Genomic DNA, 18,809 nt, shown 5'->3' on the forward strand with positions numbered 1-18,809 from the left:
TCACAGTTACACAGGGTGCTGGAGGTGTCACCATTGCACGGGTGCTGGCAGTGTCATCGTTGCAGTTTGCTGGCCTAGTCACCATCACACGGGGTGCTGTCAGAGTCAGCGTTGTGCATCGCTGCTGTGCCAGCTGAGTTGCCCCTATAACTGATGCACGTCAAAGGGAGCAAACAATGAACAGGCTTAAAAAAAGACGAAAACCACACGGCACAAACAAACCAGGTATTTGCTCAGAGGGGTTGTACGGTTTTAATGCCCTTAGCATGTAATTATTTATGAGTAGCTCTCCTTTAATCAACGGCAGCATAGGGACCGTGCTTAAACATAAACACAGTCACAGATCATAAACCCTTGCTGGCAAAGCCAGACAAAACTGATCACTAATAGCTTTGCAGTTGAGCAAGAGGGCTCAGAGATTGTTGACAGACACGAGTGGCTGCAGAGAACAACCAGATTATCAACACTAAAGTAGTACTGTGTGCATTCAAAGCACTTGTAAATAATGGCCAACGCTTGGGGAAGGGTGATGCATTGCTCCTGGGCAGTGAGGTGAGTGCTGGAGAGGTTCCCAGCGCAAGGGGTCCATCCTGGCTGTGCATGAACAGCCAGAGGAGGCAGATGAGGCACCAAGCTCTCTGCAAAGGTCCTTAAACACCCAGCGAGGTGCCTCAGTGGTGAGTGCCTCCTTGCTCACTCTCCTGCTGACACCACATGCCAAGTACTTAACTGACATTATTTCTTTGAAAACATGGAGCCAGTAAGTGCATGTCAGTAGGCTCCTATATTTATCTCCTCATACATCCATCAGTCCCTCTCCTTTCCCTGCTCGTCCTTCCCATGCCAAACCTCAGGTTGTGCTCTGGAAGCTTCACTGGGACATCATCTTCTTTGAAGCCAGTGGGAGTTGTGCCTGAATGATTACAACAGTTTTCTCTGAGCATTCAAACTGCAGGAAAAAAATATTCTTAATTTAGTTGCGATTTACTATGAAGTGCACCAGACTTTGGGTAAGTAGGCAGTACCTGAGAGACCCTTGGGGCTGTCACTTGCCATCCATGAAGAGCTGCCGGGGAGCACAAGAAGCCTTATGAAGGAAGGCAACAGCACAAGCTGCTCACAAGGCTCTTGGAGCAGCACTGCAGAGACGGGTAGGTTTGGTGGGAAGAAAATGTAAAATCAAAAATTTAAAAATCACTATTTTAGTAATAAATAAGAATCTATAAAATATATAAAAATAAAGTAACAAAGGGAATGGACCTTCTGCAGAGCCTCGGTGACACCGTGGAGCTCTGGGGGTTTCCTCACTGCTGCCTGTGGGAAGGATGAGGAGATGCCAAGCGATGATGGGTCCCTCTGGAGCACAGGAATGAAAAGGTCACCCAGTGCCATCCCAGGATTTTTTCCAACTTGACAGTTGACCAGTGACACAGTAATCATATGGCAAGGAAGACTGGGTGAAATCCTGCACCAGAGCAGCAGAGCTGTGAGTGCCATGTGTAGCCAATGCGTGACACACTGTGCCCAGCATGCCACCATCATGGGGTCCTCCCACAACAGCTACTGTTCATGTATCACGTTGCTCAAGCTGAGCATGTTTTGGTGAAGCGTCTTTCCTTATGCATTTCTTTTCCTTTTTTTTTTCAGAATTATTTTTAGATATTCACCAAAAAAAAAAGTTGAAAATTTGGAAACTGTGTCTCGTGTCTCCTGTGCAGGCGCAAGCAGCAGGCTCGGCACAGTCCTCACCCACCCATGGAGCCAGCCGCCCCATGCCCATGCCCGTCAGATCCACCTCCGCCGGCTCTACCCCAACTCACGTCCCGCAGGACTCACTCACTGGAGTCGGGGGAGATGTGCAGGAAGCTTTCACACAAGGTGAATATCACACAGAACGGAACCACATCTGGTGTTAATACTGCATCGTCATGTAAAAGAGGGGACATTCAGACTGATACAAGGAAGTTTTTCCCTGTGAGGGTGGTGAGGCCCTGGCACAGGTTGCCAACAGAAGCTGTGGCTGCCCCATCCCTGGCAGTGTTCAGGGCAAGGTTGGATGGGGCTTGGAGCAACCTGGTCTAGTGGAAGGTGTCCCTGCCCATGGCAGGGGGTTGGAACTGGATGAGCTTTAAGGTCCCTTCCAAAACAAACTATTCTGTGATAATTCTATGTGTAACAAAAGCCTAACTCACTGATACTGAGACAATAATTACGATCCCCTTTCGTGCACTCTAGATCAAAGAAATTGGGGGCACATTTTTAATCTTTACAACTTAATGAAATTATTTCTGTGATGATGATCTTCCCTCAGGGGAAGGGATCTTCCACCCCAGAAAGTTACTTCCACAAGTAATCTAACAGACATTAAAAACTGGTCATATTTTCAAATGTGGTGGTTGAACTGTGCTATGATTTGCAAGACAGAAAAAGCACTTTAATGACTGAAAGTAGGAAAACAAACAGCTCTCTTATTCAGATTATTTAGCTAACAGCTGCCCACCTCTCTGCTGGTTATGGGGCAGAAAGGGAGATGAAATTTTGCAGCACAATGTGGTGAAGGCTGTTCCTAACGGAGCACTTGGCTGGCGTGCACATCTGCAGAATGGCTCATGTGCTCTGCTAGAGACACAGACATGCAGCAGCCCTGTGGGGAGAAGAAAAAAAATGTAAAGTGCTAAACCTGAGAAATGGAGGAAAGAGGAGAGGAGAGGGGAGGGGAGAGGAGGGGAGAAGGGAGGGGAGGGGAGAAGGGAGGGGAGGAGAGGAGAGGAGAGGAGAGGTCAAGAGAACAGGGAAAGGGAAAGAACAATAGGAGAAGAAGATGGGAAGACCATGATGAAGAAGCAGAAGGACACACAGGACAGCAACATTCTTCTTGCTCCAACCATTGGAGTTCCTTCTTTTGCACTTTTCTACATGTTACTCCCCTGTGCATTTGCAAAAAATACCACTTTCTGGCCTAAACTCACTGCTGCCAACTGCCCCAAAAGTAGACATAAGAAATCTAATTACCAGATAGCTTCAGCTGCATTCCTCTCTGTCCGCCTTGTCCTCCGTTTCTTCAGTGAAATCAGTATGGTTGGATCAAATGGGTAAGCTGTCCATTTGGGAATAATACAGCTTATTGTGCTTTGAAGAAAAGCAGGGCAGCAGTTGACATACGTATTTTTATCCCCCAACTTCTGTAGGTAGTGTGAGTTTATACTTAGCTGCTGTTGCTTTTAAAAAAGAAAAGTTTTACAGTCACGCGTTTACGTTTCAAAAAAGTCCAACTTTCCCATGTCAAAGCCATTGTGAGCTCGAGAAAGCCTCCAAGAAGACAAGCAGATGAAATGGAAAGTTGTTCAGCTCAATGCAGGCCACTGCCTCTTCCTCAAATACTGGAGACTTGGCTGCCTGATGATGTGGGAAGGCAGCAAGCAAAGACACGACTGTCAGTCTGGTGTCAAGGAACTTGGCAAATATTTTTTTATCTTCAGGGACCTTCTCACTGCAGAGGGGGAAATCAGTGATTCTTCAGTCCTAGCTACTGCAACTCTGCTTGTGGTGAAGGAAGCGATTCCCAGTAGGAACAGATGCCAGTTTTCAGTATTTCTCAGGAGTGGTGACTCGTGGGTTTTCTGTGCTCTTTTCTTGCTTTTACCCACATTGGTCCAAAGTTCTTCATCTTTACTATTCCAGAAGCATCCCAGGATCTACAGCTGTGAGAACAGCAGCAGGACTTGGTCTCTCCTCCGACAGACGTGGAGATTGTTTCTGAACATGATCCACATTTCTGGAGATGGACATCCACTCATATATTATATTCTTCTGATTGACAATAAAAGAAGGACAGAAAATACACCTTCCACTAATGGTCTGGCTAGGACTTCAGCTGTTTGTGGGCAGAAACAACCGGCAAGCAGCAACCCTTCATATGGACCTCTTGGTGCTCCATGAGAAATGCCACTGGATATTGGACATCTTAGAGCCTCTAGTGCCAGGGCACTGCACCCTCTCTTGTGTGTCAGTCCTTTGCAGTCAAGAAGAGCCCTTGCCTTGTTGCAGAGGTCAGGTTGTTTAGTTCTTTAAAAAATGACAAGTTTTATCATATGGAGTCTCAAAACTAGAGGTGGTGTTTTCTCATTCTGGGTAGGGAAGATCGTGAATATTAGTGTCAAATACCTTTGTCAGATGGACAGTCTCCTTTCAAAACAAACAAACATGAAAACAAACTTACCAAAACTGATGATATATTTCAAAACCAAACATATTTTAAATAAAAATTTGCATTTATCAGCTGCTCATTGGATGTATCCTTCTAGAACAATCTTCTTCCTTGCCTAAATGAGCTGCTGCCAGAAGAAGGTGGGGAAAGAGACTACAAAATGGTAGCAGAGGAGTAGGAAGTATCAGTGAATACTTATAGTTGGCATGTGATGCCAAGTGAGGACTGCAAGCATACTCAGTATGGGGAAAGGCTGATATTTGTTCTCCAGAGCCAGGTGATGGAGAACATCCAGTCAGAAAACACTAAGCATCTACAACTCAACTGTGAGAAGATATGTCTTTTATGATCCCATTGATAGGAGCAAGCTCCTCATCTCTAAACACTTCCAGAACCGACAGCAGAAGCAGGCATTTCCAGGGAGGCAAGATGCCAAATACCAGAGGCACAACACTCCATCTGTTGCTGTGGGTGGTCCAGTCGCCTCCTCTTCATCTCTACAACAAGTTTGATGGTTACAGCCGAGAGCTCTCAACTGATTTCTTTGGCAGCTGCCTCTCCTTCCCTCCTTTGCAGATTGGCTTTCTTTTTCCAGGCTGAGTGAAGTGGAACAGCAGCGCAATGAGTCCTACCAGTTACTGGGAAAATCTGGTCTATCTGTCTCATCATTTTCCCCTTTTCTTTTTTAATTAGGAAAGCACAAAGAGATGAATTGATCTTCTTTCTGCTGCTAGGAGTAATGAGCACATGATTATAGTAGTACAGTCACTGTCCTACTTGATCATTTTTCACTTTACAGTATTGCTTTGGCATCCAAATTTGCTCTCAATCCATCTGTGGTTTTTTTTTTTGAAGAACCTGGCAAAAGCCATGACAAAGCAAACTTCCTTCTGCACAGTTTACAATCACCAGAGGTGTCTTCCTCAAACTCCTGGCTTCAGTAGAAACTGATGTAATTAATCAAGGGCTCATTCATGCCTTTCACCTGAATGACTGGTTCAGAACGGGATAGTCTTTGTCAGGACCTGTTAATATTGCCCAAAGTGAAAACTTGTTTTTTTCTAGGTTTTTTTAACACCTGACAGCATTGCAAACGTGTGTTGCAATGAACCAGGTGGTGTAAAAAACTATTCTGGGTTGGGCTAAGGACTTGTGCGGCAGCTGCATCACAACAGCTTGGTATCGGTGGTGGTGATGGCTCCCCAGAAGCAAAACACCTATAGGCAATGCCTGCAGTACAGGTATTGGGGTGGGGGGGTAACAAAAACATTTAAATTCTTTTTGCTAACTTTCACATATCCACCAGATTCTTATAAAATGTCACTATGGAGTGAGGAGGAAAAGGGAGGGAAGATGCCAGCGCTGTTCCACCTCTTGCTGCTGTGACCTAGGAATGGGCAGGGATGCCAAGTCTTCTGTGAGCTTCTCCATCAACGCAGGAAGGTTTAGAGAAGGAAACCTTTAAAGAGTTGAATCCCAGTGATCTTGATCATGCTCCATCCCTGGAAGGGTTCAATGCCAGGCTGGATGGGGCTTGGAGCAACCTGGTGGAAGGTTTGCCTGCTGTGGCAGGGGGTTGGAACTAGATGATCTTTAAGGTCATTTCCAACCCAAACTACTCTGTGATCCTATGATTTTATGATAGAGTCTTAAGATTAGATAAGTTTCCTCCATAGGTGATCTCTCAATCTTCCACTTGGCCAGAGGAAGAATGCAGTAATACAGTATGAGAATAGAATGCCTTGATGGCATTCCAGTTGAAATACACTGATACAGAGGCCATCATCTAATTAGAAAACTAATGCTGCTCTTTATCATCTTGAAGAAGAAGAAAACATCCCTCAGGATTTCACAGAGGCACCACCACCAGCAGAAAGATGGAAGTTCCTCATGTGATAACTGCAGTAGTGGCTTATCCGACTACTAGAACAACTCTTGCAAGAAAAAATGGTCAGCAGACTCCTTAATAAGTTTCCTGGAATGATCCTTCCGGAAAGGCAATCTGTGCAATTAGTGCTATTTCATATTAATCATGCAAAATCAGGCAAATTCAAGGCAAGTGGAGAACACAGGAAACAGGATAAAATTTCTGTGTTTGTATATAATAAATAATTTAATGCCACCAGCCAGGAGGCCTTTGGGTGGCTTCTGCACGTAGATGCCCAAACGAGCTCATTAACATTACTCATCTCTTTCACAGGGGAGACAGGCTGGAATTTTACAGCCTTTCACTCCCAAAAGTAACCTCAGGTACGATGGCGGCCGTGCTTCCCTGTTTCCCTGTCCCATACAGTGACAGAACTCTGAACATCTGGAGACCTGGATAAAGAGGCCTCCATTGTATAAGAGATGCAGAGGAGTCCCCTGTATCATGGGTCCCAGACTTGTTGGCCAAAATCTGCTTTTTTCCCCAGGTATTGCATGCTGTTTGCACATGCACAAGAAGACCCAGTGCCTTGATCCTGGGTTGGGCATGATGCCGGTCAGTTGGCAGCCTAACCTGGAGGGAAAGCTGCCGATAGAAAGCACGTAATCTCAGTAGCATGCTCTAGCAGCGCTCAAACAGCACTAAACTCCACAGGCAAAATGTAGGAGTAGGTACTTGGACACCCCCCAGCCAAGGATGGAGTAAAAGCCAGCACCCCATTTGGAAGATTAAAGCGGCATGTCTGGAATGAGAGATGTCTGACTTCAAACGAAAGTAAATGTGTAATGTACAGTTGTCATTATTGCAGTTGAGTACAGCTGCAGAATGTCACATCACATGTCTGGCAATCCCACACGTGTTGTCTTCATGCCCTCACTGGAGCAAATGACAGGACGGGATCTCAAGCTCCGAGATCTTAGAGCATGATCAGGCACTCAGCATCAAAGTGGTGCTCCTGGAGGCTGCACCAGGGCGGACATCTGGTGGGATAACAGCCTGCTTGAAGCCATTTTCTGTGAGCAGTTAAAAGCATGGGAAAGGCTGAGATGGGGCCAACACACCGTTACAGGAACCTGCTCCCAGCAAAGGCTCAGCTCGGGGCCATCAGCGCCGCAACCTGAGAAACTGCGGCTACAGACCACCTGCCGGGGCAGAAAACGTGACCCCACACCTTCAAAACCTCCAAATAAAACTGAAACAGCGCAGCGCAAAAAAGGGTGCCAGAGGAAAGGAGGCTCGGCGAGGACAAGGAGTGACGTCTGCAGCGGCTGCAGGCGTTGGGGCTCTACAAAATTGGGCCGTGACCGGCAAGATGCTCTGCTGCAAGAATATGGATGTTTTTGCCAGAGGGACCAGCACAGGGAACCAGAATAGATGGCTGAGAAGATCATTATCTTCCCAGCATCAAGCAAGAGGCAATAAGCATCATCCCCGACACATGGCAGCTTGCTCATCTCTTTTACAGGCAGCAGCCAGTGTGACAATTCCTTTGCAGATTGTGGCCCCTTGCTGGTCCCTGTCGTTCTAGCAGAGCTGTGGCAGATGTTCAGGGTGCTAATGGCATCCCTCAAACAGAGCCTCGCACAAGACAGGTTTTCAGACAGTAAACAGGCAGGTCAATGTCACCATGAGGGACAGCTAAGTGCCCATCCCCTGGCTGTGTGGCACACCGAGGAAGAAGACTGCTTCCTCCATCAGTGCAAGAGGAGAGCAAGAATTCAGTTATCTTTTATTCTGCTCAGACCTCAGTGATATTGATTGCACCAGAGAAGCCAGCAGTGATAACGACTGCACAAATGAGGAGCATGGATGAGCTGTGTCACGGCCAGCACCCAGCAACTCCTGTCCTGGGGAGAGAAGCATCTGCCCTTGAGCTGTCATACGAGCACTGTCCTTGTCAAGAAGAGTGGTGTGATAGCTAATTAGCCAAAGAGGTGATCAGGCAGACAAGCAGAACTGGTTCCAGAGCAGGTCCCCATCCTTCACTAAGAGGAGCTACTTTGACAGGGTGCTGCCATACACCAGCACACCAAGCTGTCCTGCAGGGGGGACCCTGGTGAGGACCAGTGAGGGACACGTGGCCAAGCACTGTGTCATGAGGAGGTTGGGCAGTGTCAGAGGGGCACGTGTAATTCCTGCTGTTTGTCTGCTCCCAGGTACGAGGAGGAACCTCCGCAACGACCTGCTGGTAGCGGCCGATTCCATCACCAACACCATGTCATCTCTGGTGAAGGAACTTCATTCAGGTAAGAGTCAATTTAGCGGCACACGCGCACAGCAGGAGAACAAGAGCTTGAAGCCACAGGCTGGAGATTGAGATTGCCTCAAGATTTATTCTTTACAAAAACTGTTTAAAGCATCATGGGAGGATACGGTTTCATTTTTTGAGTGATAAAACATCACTTTTGTAGCTGACATCGTTGAGAATGCCAAGTACCTCCTGAACAGGCTGTCCACTGATTTTATCGCTGATAGTTAAGGCAATACTCTGGATACCAACCTGGCTGGTGACACCGTTGGTGATTCATGAAGCAGACTTGTATCTAGCTCCCATTCTGCTGTGCATATTGATCCATGCCTGTGTAGCAGCACTGAGCAGCTTTTCCAGTGTACCCTGCAGGCAAGTCCCAGACCACTCATTAGGCAGGAGAAGTGCCACTTCCCTGTCCCACTTCTGGAAGCCAGAGCTCCTTAACAGCACCAGCCAGCAAGTCATAAGCCAGGGCAGAATTTTTGAGTGAGTCTCCCTAAACTATTGCTTAGTGATGGCAATGCTTGAGCAGCAGGTGAAACTCCTCTACAACCAATGCCCATTAGAGGCCATAATTGCAAACATACAGAAAAGGTACATGAGGATTAAATAGCAATGTGAAAAAAAAAAGATTATTATTTTCTTTGTTTGCTTTTACTGTGCCAGTGAACACCTTGATGGGATGGGAGCAGCTCCTGCTGTAGCCCAAGGATGCATCCTGTGGCTCTCAAGCCTTGTCAGCAATGGCGTTTGTGATCATCTACTATTCCAGCAGCTTGTCTGTGGGCTGCCCTCTCTTTTAAGGGAGAAATAAAGCATTCTGTATTCAGCCTGAACCTCGCGGTTTCTGTTTCACGCCTCCCCCAGCCCATTGCTGTATCCGGTAGTGGCATCACATAATCCCCTTCATAAACTTATCAAACTCCATGTTAAAACCAGTTAGGCTTTTTGTTCCCACTGCCCTTAATGAAGAACTCACAGTTATAAATCGGGTTGATATTTTACTGCTAAGCCGTAAATTCACCCAGTCTAAATCCTGTGTCTTAGCTGCAAAGGCAGCTGTGAGTTAATAAAGTCTTTCATGTATGACAGCAATATCACTGGTGCCATTGCAGTGAAGGGCCATGTATTTCTTCAATAAATCACCATGCTCAAGATGCACACAGCTCTCCTCCCTCTAGGCTGGAACCCAGTGAACAAACCCGCTGCCCAAAACAGATGTCTGCAGTAATTTATTCTTTGCTTTTAACAGAAGAGCACATTTGCAGCGGTGTGGCTGAGCTCAGGCTCTGGCCCTGGGTGGCTGGTAACAGAGGTGAAAGGTTGGCTGGACCCACAGCTCTCCTGCCCTCCTCTGAGATCCCTGGCAGCTTGGCAAAGGCAAACAGCCCAGGTTTGCATTACTGACAGCCCTTTCAGGCTTGTCAGGGATCGTGCAAGGCAGTTACGGTTCACAAGGGAGTGAAAATGGAATTAATTACAGTCTCCTACTTGAGGATATGCAGATACTGAAGAAGGCTCCCTTGAAAGTCTCTGAAATCATTTCATTTGTGTAAATTAGGAAAAGCATGAGTTATCCTCAGCTGATGAGAGTCGGTGGGATTTAACACATATTGTCCCGGAGGTAAGCTGTGAGAATAGACACCTCCTCCAGCCCCAGGCTCACCCAATATAGCTGCAGGCATTGTGCTCTGAGGGTTCTGTGAGACACTGGTGTGTGCACCACCCACACCTCTGTTTGCTTCTCCCTGCCTTTGCACAAGCTCGGAAAACAGATTCTTTTGGAAGGGAAACACTGCTTGGGGTTACCCCTTCCTAGATGGGCTTCCATAGATGCTCTGGTTGTGCTCCCAGCCATCTCCTCCTGCACCAAAAGCCTGATGCTCCTGGTGCTACCTAAGGAACACTGGCATCACTTTTACACCAACTGAGCTTAAAAAGACATGCAGGGATGATCTCCAGGGACCAGGCATGATGCTGCTGGATGGCTCAGCCCTCCCCTGTCAGGCTGCCCAACAGAAGGCAGGTTCAGGACCCAAAGCAGCTATTTTGCTTCAGGTCGTGACTCTTGTGATTAAAAATGTTTTGGTTTCGTCAGTGATCTCTTCTGCACTGGCACTAAGGACTCATCTGTAGCCATCAATTAGCAGGCACTGAGTGTGACTCCTGGATGTCTCATCGATCCTGCTGTTAAAGCAACAAAGAGAGCAAATGTCTGTAAGATCCTCTTTGATCAAATCAATTCAGAATGCTTCAGGTTTTCAAACTGTACCTTTCATTGCTCTCAGCAGCATGTGAAGTAGGCAGAAGTGATACCACTGCTCATAAATGTTACCTGTTTACACAGGTCTCATTGAAATGTTGTGCAGAGAGATACAAGCCATCATCTGCAGAAGAATGTGACCTTCTGCTCCCACTCTCTGCTCCATAAATACAAGCCTGGTCATAAACTCTCTTCAACTTAATCAGAGTTAAATACAGTGAATCACCAGCTCTCAGGAACAGAACAAGCACTGGTCTCTCTAGGCACAGCCTGTCCCCAGTTTTGTGGCTTTGCTGCCATGTCAGCATTGGCATCACTGAACACCTTGCATAGGCACCTGCAGCACCAGGAGGGACCCTCCAAGCTTTTCACCACACCAAACCGTTATATTTCTACCTTAGATTTGACCTCAGCATGAAAGTTGTGTCTTCCTTCCCTCTGTGTATATTGTGCAGTTCTTCATTGCTTACAGCGCTGAAGTAATAGTGCACAAGGGACTTTGGTCCCAGTACTGCCGGGGCAAAGTAGTAGTCCACTAGTAGTCCATTCTTCTGGACAATGTAGGCACTGCTTCCAGCTAGCACTCTGCAATCCTCTGATCAGGATGGTGTGGGAACTGTTTTGCCACCAGCAGTGAGCAGATATCATGCCACAGGAAGGATGATGATGGGTTCTCCACCTAGGTTCTCCTTAGGAACCTGGACACTCCTTCCCCTCCAATGTCACCTATCCGTGAAAAGCCAGTTCTGCCTTGCCACAGAAAAGCCCCCCCAGCATCTATTCCCTCACTTCCTTGTCTCATGTCTGCTTTTATTTTTGTTTTCACTTTTTTGAAGCAGAGGAAGAAGATGAAGAAGAAAGAGAAAAAATGCAGAATGGAAAGGACCGAGGTAAGGGGACAAACTACAGCCTCTAAACTGTAAAACATTTTCTGACTTGCTCTTCTGCAGGAGCCCAGTTTGCCATCTCCATTTGGAGTCTCAGGAGAAGGCTCTGCACGCGGGTGGCTCCAGGTGGAAGCAGCCTGTGTTGCTGCTACACCACCTGCAGACACAGCACAGGTCTGTTTGTCTGGTCTGGTCATCACCGTGCTGTTCTCTCCAACATCTGCCGTGACTTGAGGTGACATCATGGCCAGGCTTCCTTCAGCATGTGTATTCAGCTTTCAAGAATGTTTTTCTTTCAGCAAAGGTCATGCACAGAAATGTGTCAGAGGAGGAGGAGTTGCTCCGAGTGCTGCAAGAAATCCAGTTCATATGAATGTATTAGAAAAAAACAAGGCATGGGATAGTGACCAGTGAAGGTCCTGAGCAGTGGAGCCATCATCTGCTGAGCCACTGCCTCCTGTGACCTTGGCTGGACAAATGTTCAGAATTACTCTGCTGATGGTAATCCTGTGTAGGCAGCCCTGTCGGAGGAGTGCCGTTTCACAGGAGGTCTCTTTCATCTCTGCTATCCCTGGATTGCAGGTCTGCATACTAATCCTCCCCAGACCACATCTTCCTTTGGTGCGAATGAACCCATGACACATGCTAGCAGAGTTATTCCCGGGGCTGGAAGTTATCATCACAGGCGTGGAGCGAGACTTGCAAACAACCGTGCAGCGTACGGTTGAGTTGGAGGGGTCTGCAGGAGATCTGCTCCTCGTGTCGCACTCCACAAGCCAACACCAAAGTGCCTCCCAGGCCCTTCCTCAGGAGCAGATCTTGCTCAGGGGTCTCATCTTTTGCTTTCTTATGTTTTAAACCAAAGCACAAGAAGCAGACTCAGACAGGTTTGGATCAGCCCAAGCATTTGTCTCACTGGAGCCAAAACCTAATTTCAGCATCAACAAACTGGAACTTTATCCTTTTTCCTGTTGTACGCACATTTTCCTTCTGGCTAGGTTGAAGTGGCGGGGCTCGCATTTCTCGCCAGCTCATTTTCCTAAGTTTTCGTGTCCAGTGAGTTGTGCAAAGCAGTCAGGTGTTTGGAAATGCTCTGCTTGCTGATGGTTTGTCCATCAGTATTAGATGTGATAAGTTTGTTTGAAGTGCATCTCTATTAGACATTAGAAGTTTGTAGGAAAAAGTGCAGTCAGTAAGTTTGATTTTAGCTAAAACAGGATTTTTTAGAGCATTGGCTCTAAATCACAGGACCCTTTTTGCCCTAGAACATTCCTCTTTGCTTAAATATTTTAGATGCTTAGCAGATGACCCTTCTGCTTTTTTCCAAATGCACACTGTATCTTCATGGGAAAAGGGGATTTTGAAGAGCTGCAATATGATGTATAGTAGCAGAGACCTAGTAAGACAAATTCAGTTCTGTTACTCATTGCAGCAGCAATGAAGTCGACAGGGGGACACTACTGAGACATGTAACCAAAAGCAGAGTTTGGTCCAAAAGCCTTTGTGTGGAATGTAAATACTATCTCTGCCAGAGAGTAAGTGATTTCTTCATGTCACAAAGTTACTGCGATAAAAATCTGGCAGAAGAACCAAGGAATGGTAACTCCTCCAGCCACTGAAGTATGCATGTCAATGGGGCATCAGGCTCTGGGATTTGTGCAGTCTGTGTTGGAGATGACATTCTGAAAGCACCCATTCTCTGCCCCATGTTATCTACAGGGACTTAGGGCCAGGGTGCTCCAGGTGCGTGGGGTTGGATGGGGCTGGCCAGCAGCAACCTCTACCCACCCCAACTTCATTCTTTGCACAGCGACTCTGTGTGCATCCCCATCTCAGCAAAACTTTCCCTAGCTGGTGCGTGAGCCTGTTACTTCCTCCCATCCTGAAAGAGCAAGAAGAAAAATCACTTGCAGCTCGTGTAATCCACCAGCTCTGCACTGGTGTAGACAAGGGAGGTGCTGGTCCTCACAGACTCTGCTGGCATGTGTTTCCTAGGGTCAGCAGTGCCCCTGGGCTTCTCCACAAGTTTCTTCACAAAGTATTTCATATTTCTCTGTGTCCCAATTAATCCACCTCAGAACTTGCTTCCCTGCTGGAGAAGCTTGCGTTCATACACTTGATATAGCAGTGGTGTGGTCTGGCTTTAGCAAGATGAAATCATTCGGGAAGACTCCCAAGTTGGCTGAGCCTTTTGTGGTTAGGATTACAAATTAAGCAGCATCTCCAGAGAAGAAGTCTACAAGGTTTCCAGGCACAGAAGAGCACAGTCGGGAGCTGGCAAAGCCTTGTCTATGCAGTCACATTAGATGTCATCCCACAGCAGTTCTGCCAGCCTCAGTGCTCAATTTGTGTTACCCCTTCTTGAAACCAGGCATTATGTATCCATGCATTGCACATGTGCCAGACATTATTCTAGATTGGATGTCCTGCAGTCACTGTGTGCCATGGTCCTGCTGCCTGTCTCCAAGACAGCCTGCTCCTGTTGGTGATCAGTAGGTGAACCCAAGACAGGATCACCTGAAATGAGACTCTCCATGAGCTGGTCCTTTCACGTATTGGCTGTTTGGATTTTATAACCCCCAAACTGCTAGAAAAGAGCCTGAAGATCTGCTCTGCCACACTGCTAAAGAAAGTGAATGCACACAGCTCCATGGGGAAGAACCTGGGGTCCTGGTGAACTCCAAGTTGGCCCTGAGGCAGCAGTGTGCCCTTATGTGACAAAGGCGAATGGTTTCCTTGTCTGGCAAAGGATTGCCAGTTGATGGAGGAGATCTTTCCCATGTGCTCAGCACTGGTGAGGCCACCCGTGTGGTGCTGAGTCCAGTGCTGGACTCCCCAGTAGAAGCAGGACATGGACTGGAGAGAATCCAGGGAAAGATTATGACAGTGCTTAAGGCGTTAAAGCATCTGTCACACAAGGAGAGGGTAAGAAAGCTGGGATCAAATCAGTGTGTGTGAATAACTGATGAGAAAGAGTAAAGAAAATGAAGCCAGAGTCTTCTTAGTGGTTCCCAGTGAAAAGATGAGAAGTATTGGGCACACATTGAAATACAGGAAATTCAGCTTGAACGCAGAAAATACTTCCTTACCATGAGGCTGGTCGAACTCCGGCACAGGTTGACCAGAGAGGCTGTAGGGTCTTCACTCTCAGAGATACTCAAAACCTGGTGGGACAAGGTCCTGAGCAGCCCACAGTGGCTGACCCTGCTTTGGGAGAGGTTGGACCAGGTGATGCCCAGCGGTTCGGGCTCACCTCAGAGGTGCTGGGATTTCTGGGATTTAGTGAGAGCAGGAGCCCTTTCTTACCTGCCTCATATTTCAGAGGGCTTGCCGTTTATCCCAATGCATGTGAAGCTGTTTGCAATCCTGAGAAGAGTGAGCAGCAACAGATGGGGAATGTAGATTTTTCATTTTATAGGAAATAAGAATACCTGCTTTCTGAACATGCTTTTTCCCTGTGTTGCAGGTTAGGTGGACGACCACAGGATGTACAGTAATTCAGGTAAGGATGGGTGGATTTTTTTCTTCCCATTTCCAGCAGCACTGCTCTGTACACACCATCCCAGTGTGTAGGTCCCTGATCACCTTCTGCCCTTGTCCTTTATCTTTCTTTCTGCAGAAGGAAGGTTCCCTGCCTGCCCATCATTCCACAGCCATTCAAAAGGATGTTGAGTTTTTTCCTTGTTAAGATCCAATTCTGCAGACAGTGGGAAAACATCATTAACTTCAGTGAGAACAGCATTATCTCCTGTTTTATTAGTATTGCTTCTATACTGAGAGGCCCCAGTGAGGAAACAGAACCCTATTGTGATGGACACTATCCAGATGTACTAAAAATACAATCTCTACCCTCAAAGAGCCTGTGCTTTAAGTTATAATAAGGCACAACAGATGGATAGACAAACAGGTGTTTGGAGAGCATGAGATAGCAGTACAGGAGAAAGCCTGAGCCCTGTGGTGACAATACCTCTGAAGGACTTGATTACGATCCTTATCTTCCCCATCTGAAAAGCTTGTAGGATGGCACCCGATCAGGTTTCCACACTCGGTGGGTATTTGCCATAGCCACAATACCCATCTTTCACCATTCCCAGTGGGAAGAAGGAGGGTTCTCGTGGCAGATAAGTGTACTGAGGACACACACATCATTAGCAGGAAAGGGATGGGGTCTGGTGTCATAGGTAACCTTCCTTCTAGCCCCTTTTCCTTCACACTGCAAGTTTGTTCATTATAGAAGCCATGCAGGAAAACAGTCTTTGGTCTTTAACTTACCGGCTCAGCCCATGGTGGTAGTAGACAGGTGAACTAGTCAGAATGGATCTAAAGAACAATTTTGCATAATAAAACCACCACAGTTGTCCTTTAAAGGTAATTTGCAAAGGAGGAAGAAGGGAATTTGCCCTTTCTGCCTCCCTGCCATTTCAGCGGTGGATAGAGATAACCTGAAAGTGACTTGAGAGTTTTTCTGATAGTTTTTACATTAGAAATTCAAGTCCTCCCTCATCTGAGAAACAATCTGGTAACTCAAGAAGGAGTGAAATTACACCATTAGAGAGGAAGCCAGCAGTGGAGAGCTGTTTATACCATGTGTGGCTTTTTCATAATGTCCCTTTAATTCTAATGGCTTTGGAAAAAAAGGATGGCTTTGACCCTGCTCACCCCTTAGCCACTGATCTGGAGATGGAAGCTCCCTGTTTCCTGAGAAGCCCAGCAGTGCCTCCAACACCACTAAGACTGGCACTGCTAAATGCTAAATTAAAGACAACCAAACAAATAAGAGAGAGAAGCTACTTTCAGGTTTCTTTATTCTCCAGACAGAATTACAAATTCCGTGAAACAAAAAAAAAACCTTTAAACTTTGGTGGTTCTTCATGTTCCTTGCGTTCCCATTCCTGGTGCCCAGAACTGTAGTGTGTCCTCCTGAGCTTTCCTGGTGGTGGTGGTGGTGGTGGTGGTGTCTGGCCAAGCCACACTGGTGGCTCCAGCCACCCTTCGGCTCTGGCTGCCCACTGATGATGGAGGGGGCTGGGATGGGCAGCATCATCAGGGGCTTTCTATTAACAGATCTTGGCTGTCCTTGGGGGAAAATGCTCAGCACCAACCTTACCTTGCAAGTCAACTGTGTTGGCTAGTGGGCCTTTGCTGGCAGGAGCTGGGATCAGCCACAGCACCGTGGTCCTGGTGTCATTGGCTCAGAGGCTCATGATTCCTCTGTTTCCTGGCTTGTCGTGGGTCCAAGGTGAGGAGCCCCAGGGTCAGCAGGACACTTGGTGGTCACAGTGTCCTGCTGACCACCAGGCTTTGGTGGTTTGGTCTGCTCTAAGCTTGCCCGGGGTGGCCCCAAAGATGCGCAGCCTCATACGGAAGGTTCAGGAGCTGATCTCCAAACCAGGCCGGAGCTCTGAGCTCTGCAGATGCTGATGGCACGTTGTGTGTTTCTGGTGATGCAGGCATGGAGGGTCACGCTTACAGTCGAGAGACGTCTCCCCATCCTTTGGAAGTGGCACGTTTCAGCTGATACATTTACCATCGTGCAACTGTGACCGATCTCAACCACCTGCTGACAAAAGCGGCTTTCTCCAAACCACCCAGAGGGCTTCCCCCGTGGGCACTTGCCTCTTAGGTCATTGCATGTACTGTTTTCCTCCATGTGTTTACTAACAATAATCAAACTCAGCAATTTATGGGAGGTTTAAAAAAAAAAGAACAAGACAAAAGGAAAGCCAATACTCCCTGCTCCTAAGTGTACTGACCTTCTTTGATTTCCTCCCAAATGGTGTCATCATCGCGTCGCACAACGGTTATTTCCTCTTGAGTTCTACCCCTCGCTGTGCATTAAATGATGGGTGTAGAGCCTTGTGGGGTGCCTTGCGTGTGACATGGAGGGGGGTCTGCCTTCCAAAAACCACCTTCTGAAAGTATCACACTGTCTGTGTGGATGTCTGGTTGCCATCATGGGCGATGCCACATGTCATCCCGGGAGGAAATGGCAGGGCACACCACGGGTGAAGGGAGGCACCATCTGCCTCCCAGCACTCCTGGCTCTGCTGCTGTTCAGACTGTTACAGAAATTTCCCTTTACAGGCAGGGAATTCAGGGACAGCCATTGCTAGGCTTAGATTAGCATTTCCACATTTGTTTTCAGGAGTCCAGTTCAGTTTTGTTTAAATTAAGAGAAACAACCAGGTTGTGAAGTCTGAGGCTAGCAGCTGACTGCTCGCTGATGCTCACTGAGCTTTTCTTCCATGGCTGCTTAGAAAACATCATGATCAGTTCCAATCACTGGCGATTTTTTTCTTTTTTTTTTTTTTTTGGTGCTTAGGAATGTTATTTTTAGTGGAAGGAGCTGAGTGTCCTAATGCATCTATAAATATTTATCAGGGGTGATGAATGGAATGGAGTGATAAACCCTGAAACCAGCCCTCAGCTTTTCTTCCCATCTGAACTGATACGTGGCCTTGGCTCTCAGTGGAAAGTGCTCGTTGGGTACCTACAGCCCTTGGGGAGAAAGGAAATAAACATTTGTGGTGGCCACAGATTTGGTTGAATATAAATATTGTGAATGAGCTGTCAAGAAGGAGAGGAAAGTGATGATAACCTGGTGCAGCGTGTTAGGTTTAGCCTGCCAAGGGGAGCATGCTCGCGGGGACAGGGGAGGTTTCATGTGTGTTTTCAGATGAATTTGTTAAATGAGGACCTGCAGCAGCTTTGGTTGGAGCACGGAAAATAGGAATGTTTTGCTAATGGCTGCACTCAGGATGCTGCTGGGGTGGTGAAGGCTGTCAGCAGCTGGAGGGGTTATGGCTGTACAGGCGTAGGGGCCTTCGCCCTGCTGACCAGAAGTGCAAGGGGCCAGCAGCACCTCCTGGCACCTCACGTGAGCAAGAACCCAGGGGCATGCAGCAAAGTCCCACTGGGTCCAGTATCAGAACCACAGGTGTCTTCCAGGGATGGGTCATCTGCACCAACAGCCATGCCAGTGGTGGGGGGCTGCACCATGGGACAGCCTGTGCAGGTGATGGGAGAGCCGTGTGGGATGGTGGGGTGAAGTCACCACCTCCTTAGAAGTGCCAGGGCCCAAACTGTGGCACGGAAATGGAAGGCAGGGATGAATACACATCTCTTTCCGCCGTCAGGGAAGCCTGGATCCCGGGGGAGCATCATGTTTGCTGCTTTTATTCTGTTATGTTGCACTCTGCAACTTTCCCTTCTTGTTTTTGCTACCCCGACTGCCCAGAGGCAGATCCTCCTGCCGCAGCCACAGCCTTGGACAC

At 47.5% G+C, this 18,809-nt stretch overlaps 1 protein-coding gene across 9 annotated transcripts in view; it reads left to right on the plus strand.

The window, feature by feature from the left end:
• The window catches only part of DTNB (dystrobrevin beta), a 197,026-nt gene extending 178,955 nt beyond the window's left edge, over positions 1 to 18,071 (plus strand). For 6 of the 9 annotated variants that reach the window (XM_061461221.1, XM_061461226.1, XM_061461228.1 and 3 more), the window contains 5 exons: positions 1,719 to 1,878; positions 8,291 to 8,380; positions 11,485 to 11,538; positions 15,002 to 15,037; positions 16,986 to 18,071. In XM_061461221.1, coding sequence (XP_061317205.1) covers positions 1,719 to 1,878; positions 8,291 to 8,380; positions 11,485 to 11,538; positions 15,002 to 15,006 — 309 coding nt within the window. In that variant the 3' untranslated portion in view covers positions 15,007 to 15,037; positions 16,986 to 18,071. Of the gene's footprint in view, positions 1 to 1,718; positions 1,879 to 8,290; positions 8,387 to 9,051; positions 9,222 to 11,484; positions 11,539 to 15,001; positions 15,038 to 16,985 lie in introns of those variants that run through there. The other 3 variants (XM_061461225.1, XM_061461224.1, XM_061461227.1) reach the window with 3 other exon arrangements.
• The last annotated feature ends 738 nt before the right edge of the window (positions 18,072 to 18,809 follow it).

The sequence above is a fragment of the Pezoporus flaviventris genome, unplaced genomic scaffold (genome assembly GCF_033815535.1).
Source record: "Pezoporus flaviventris isolate CSIRO_AGI_PZ_B2104156 unplaced genomic scaffold, CSIRO_AGI_Pfla_v1 ptg000031l, whole genome shotgun sequence".
NCBI classification, from domain to species: domain Eukaryota; kingdom Metazoa; phylum Chordata; class Aves; order Psittaciformes; family Psittacidae; genus Pezoporus; species Pezoporus flaviventris.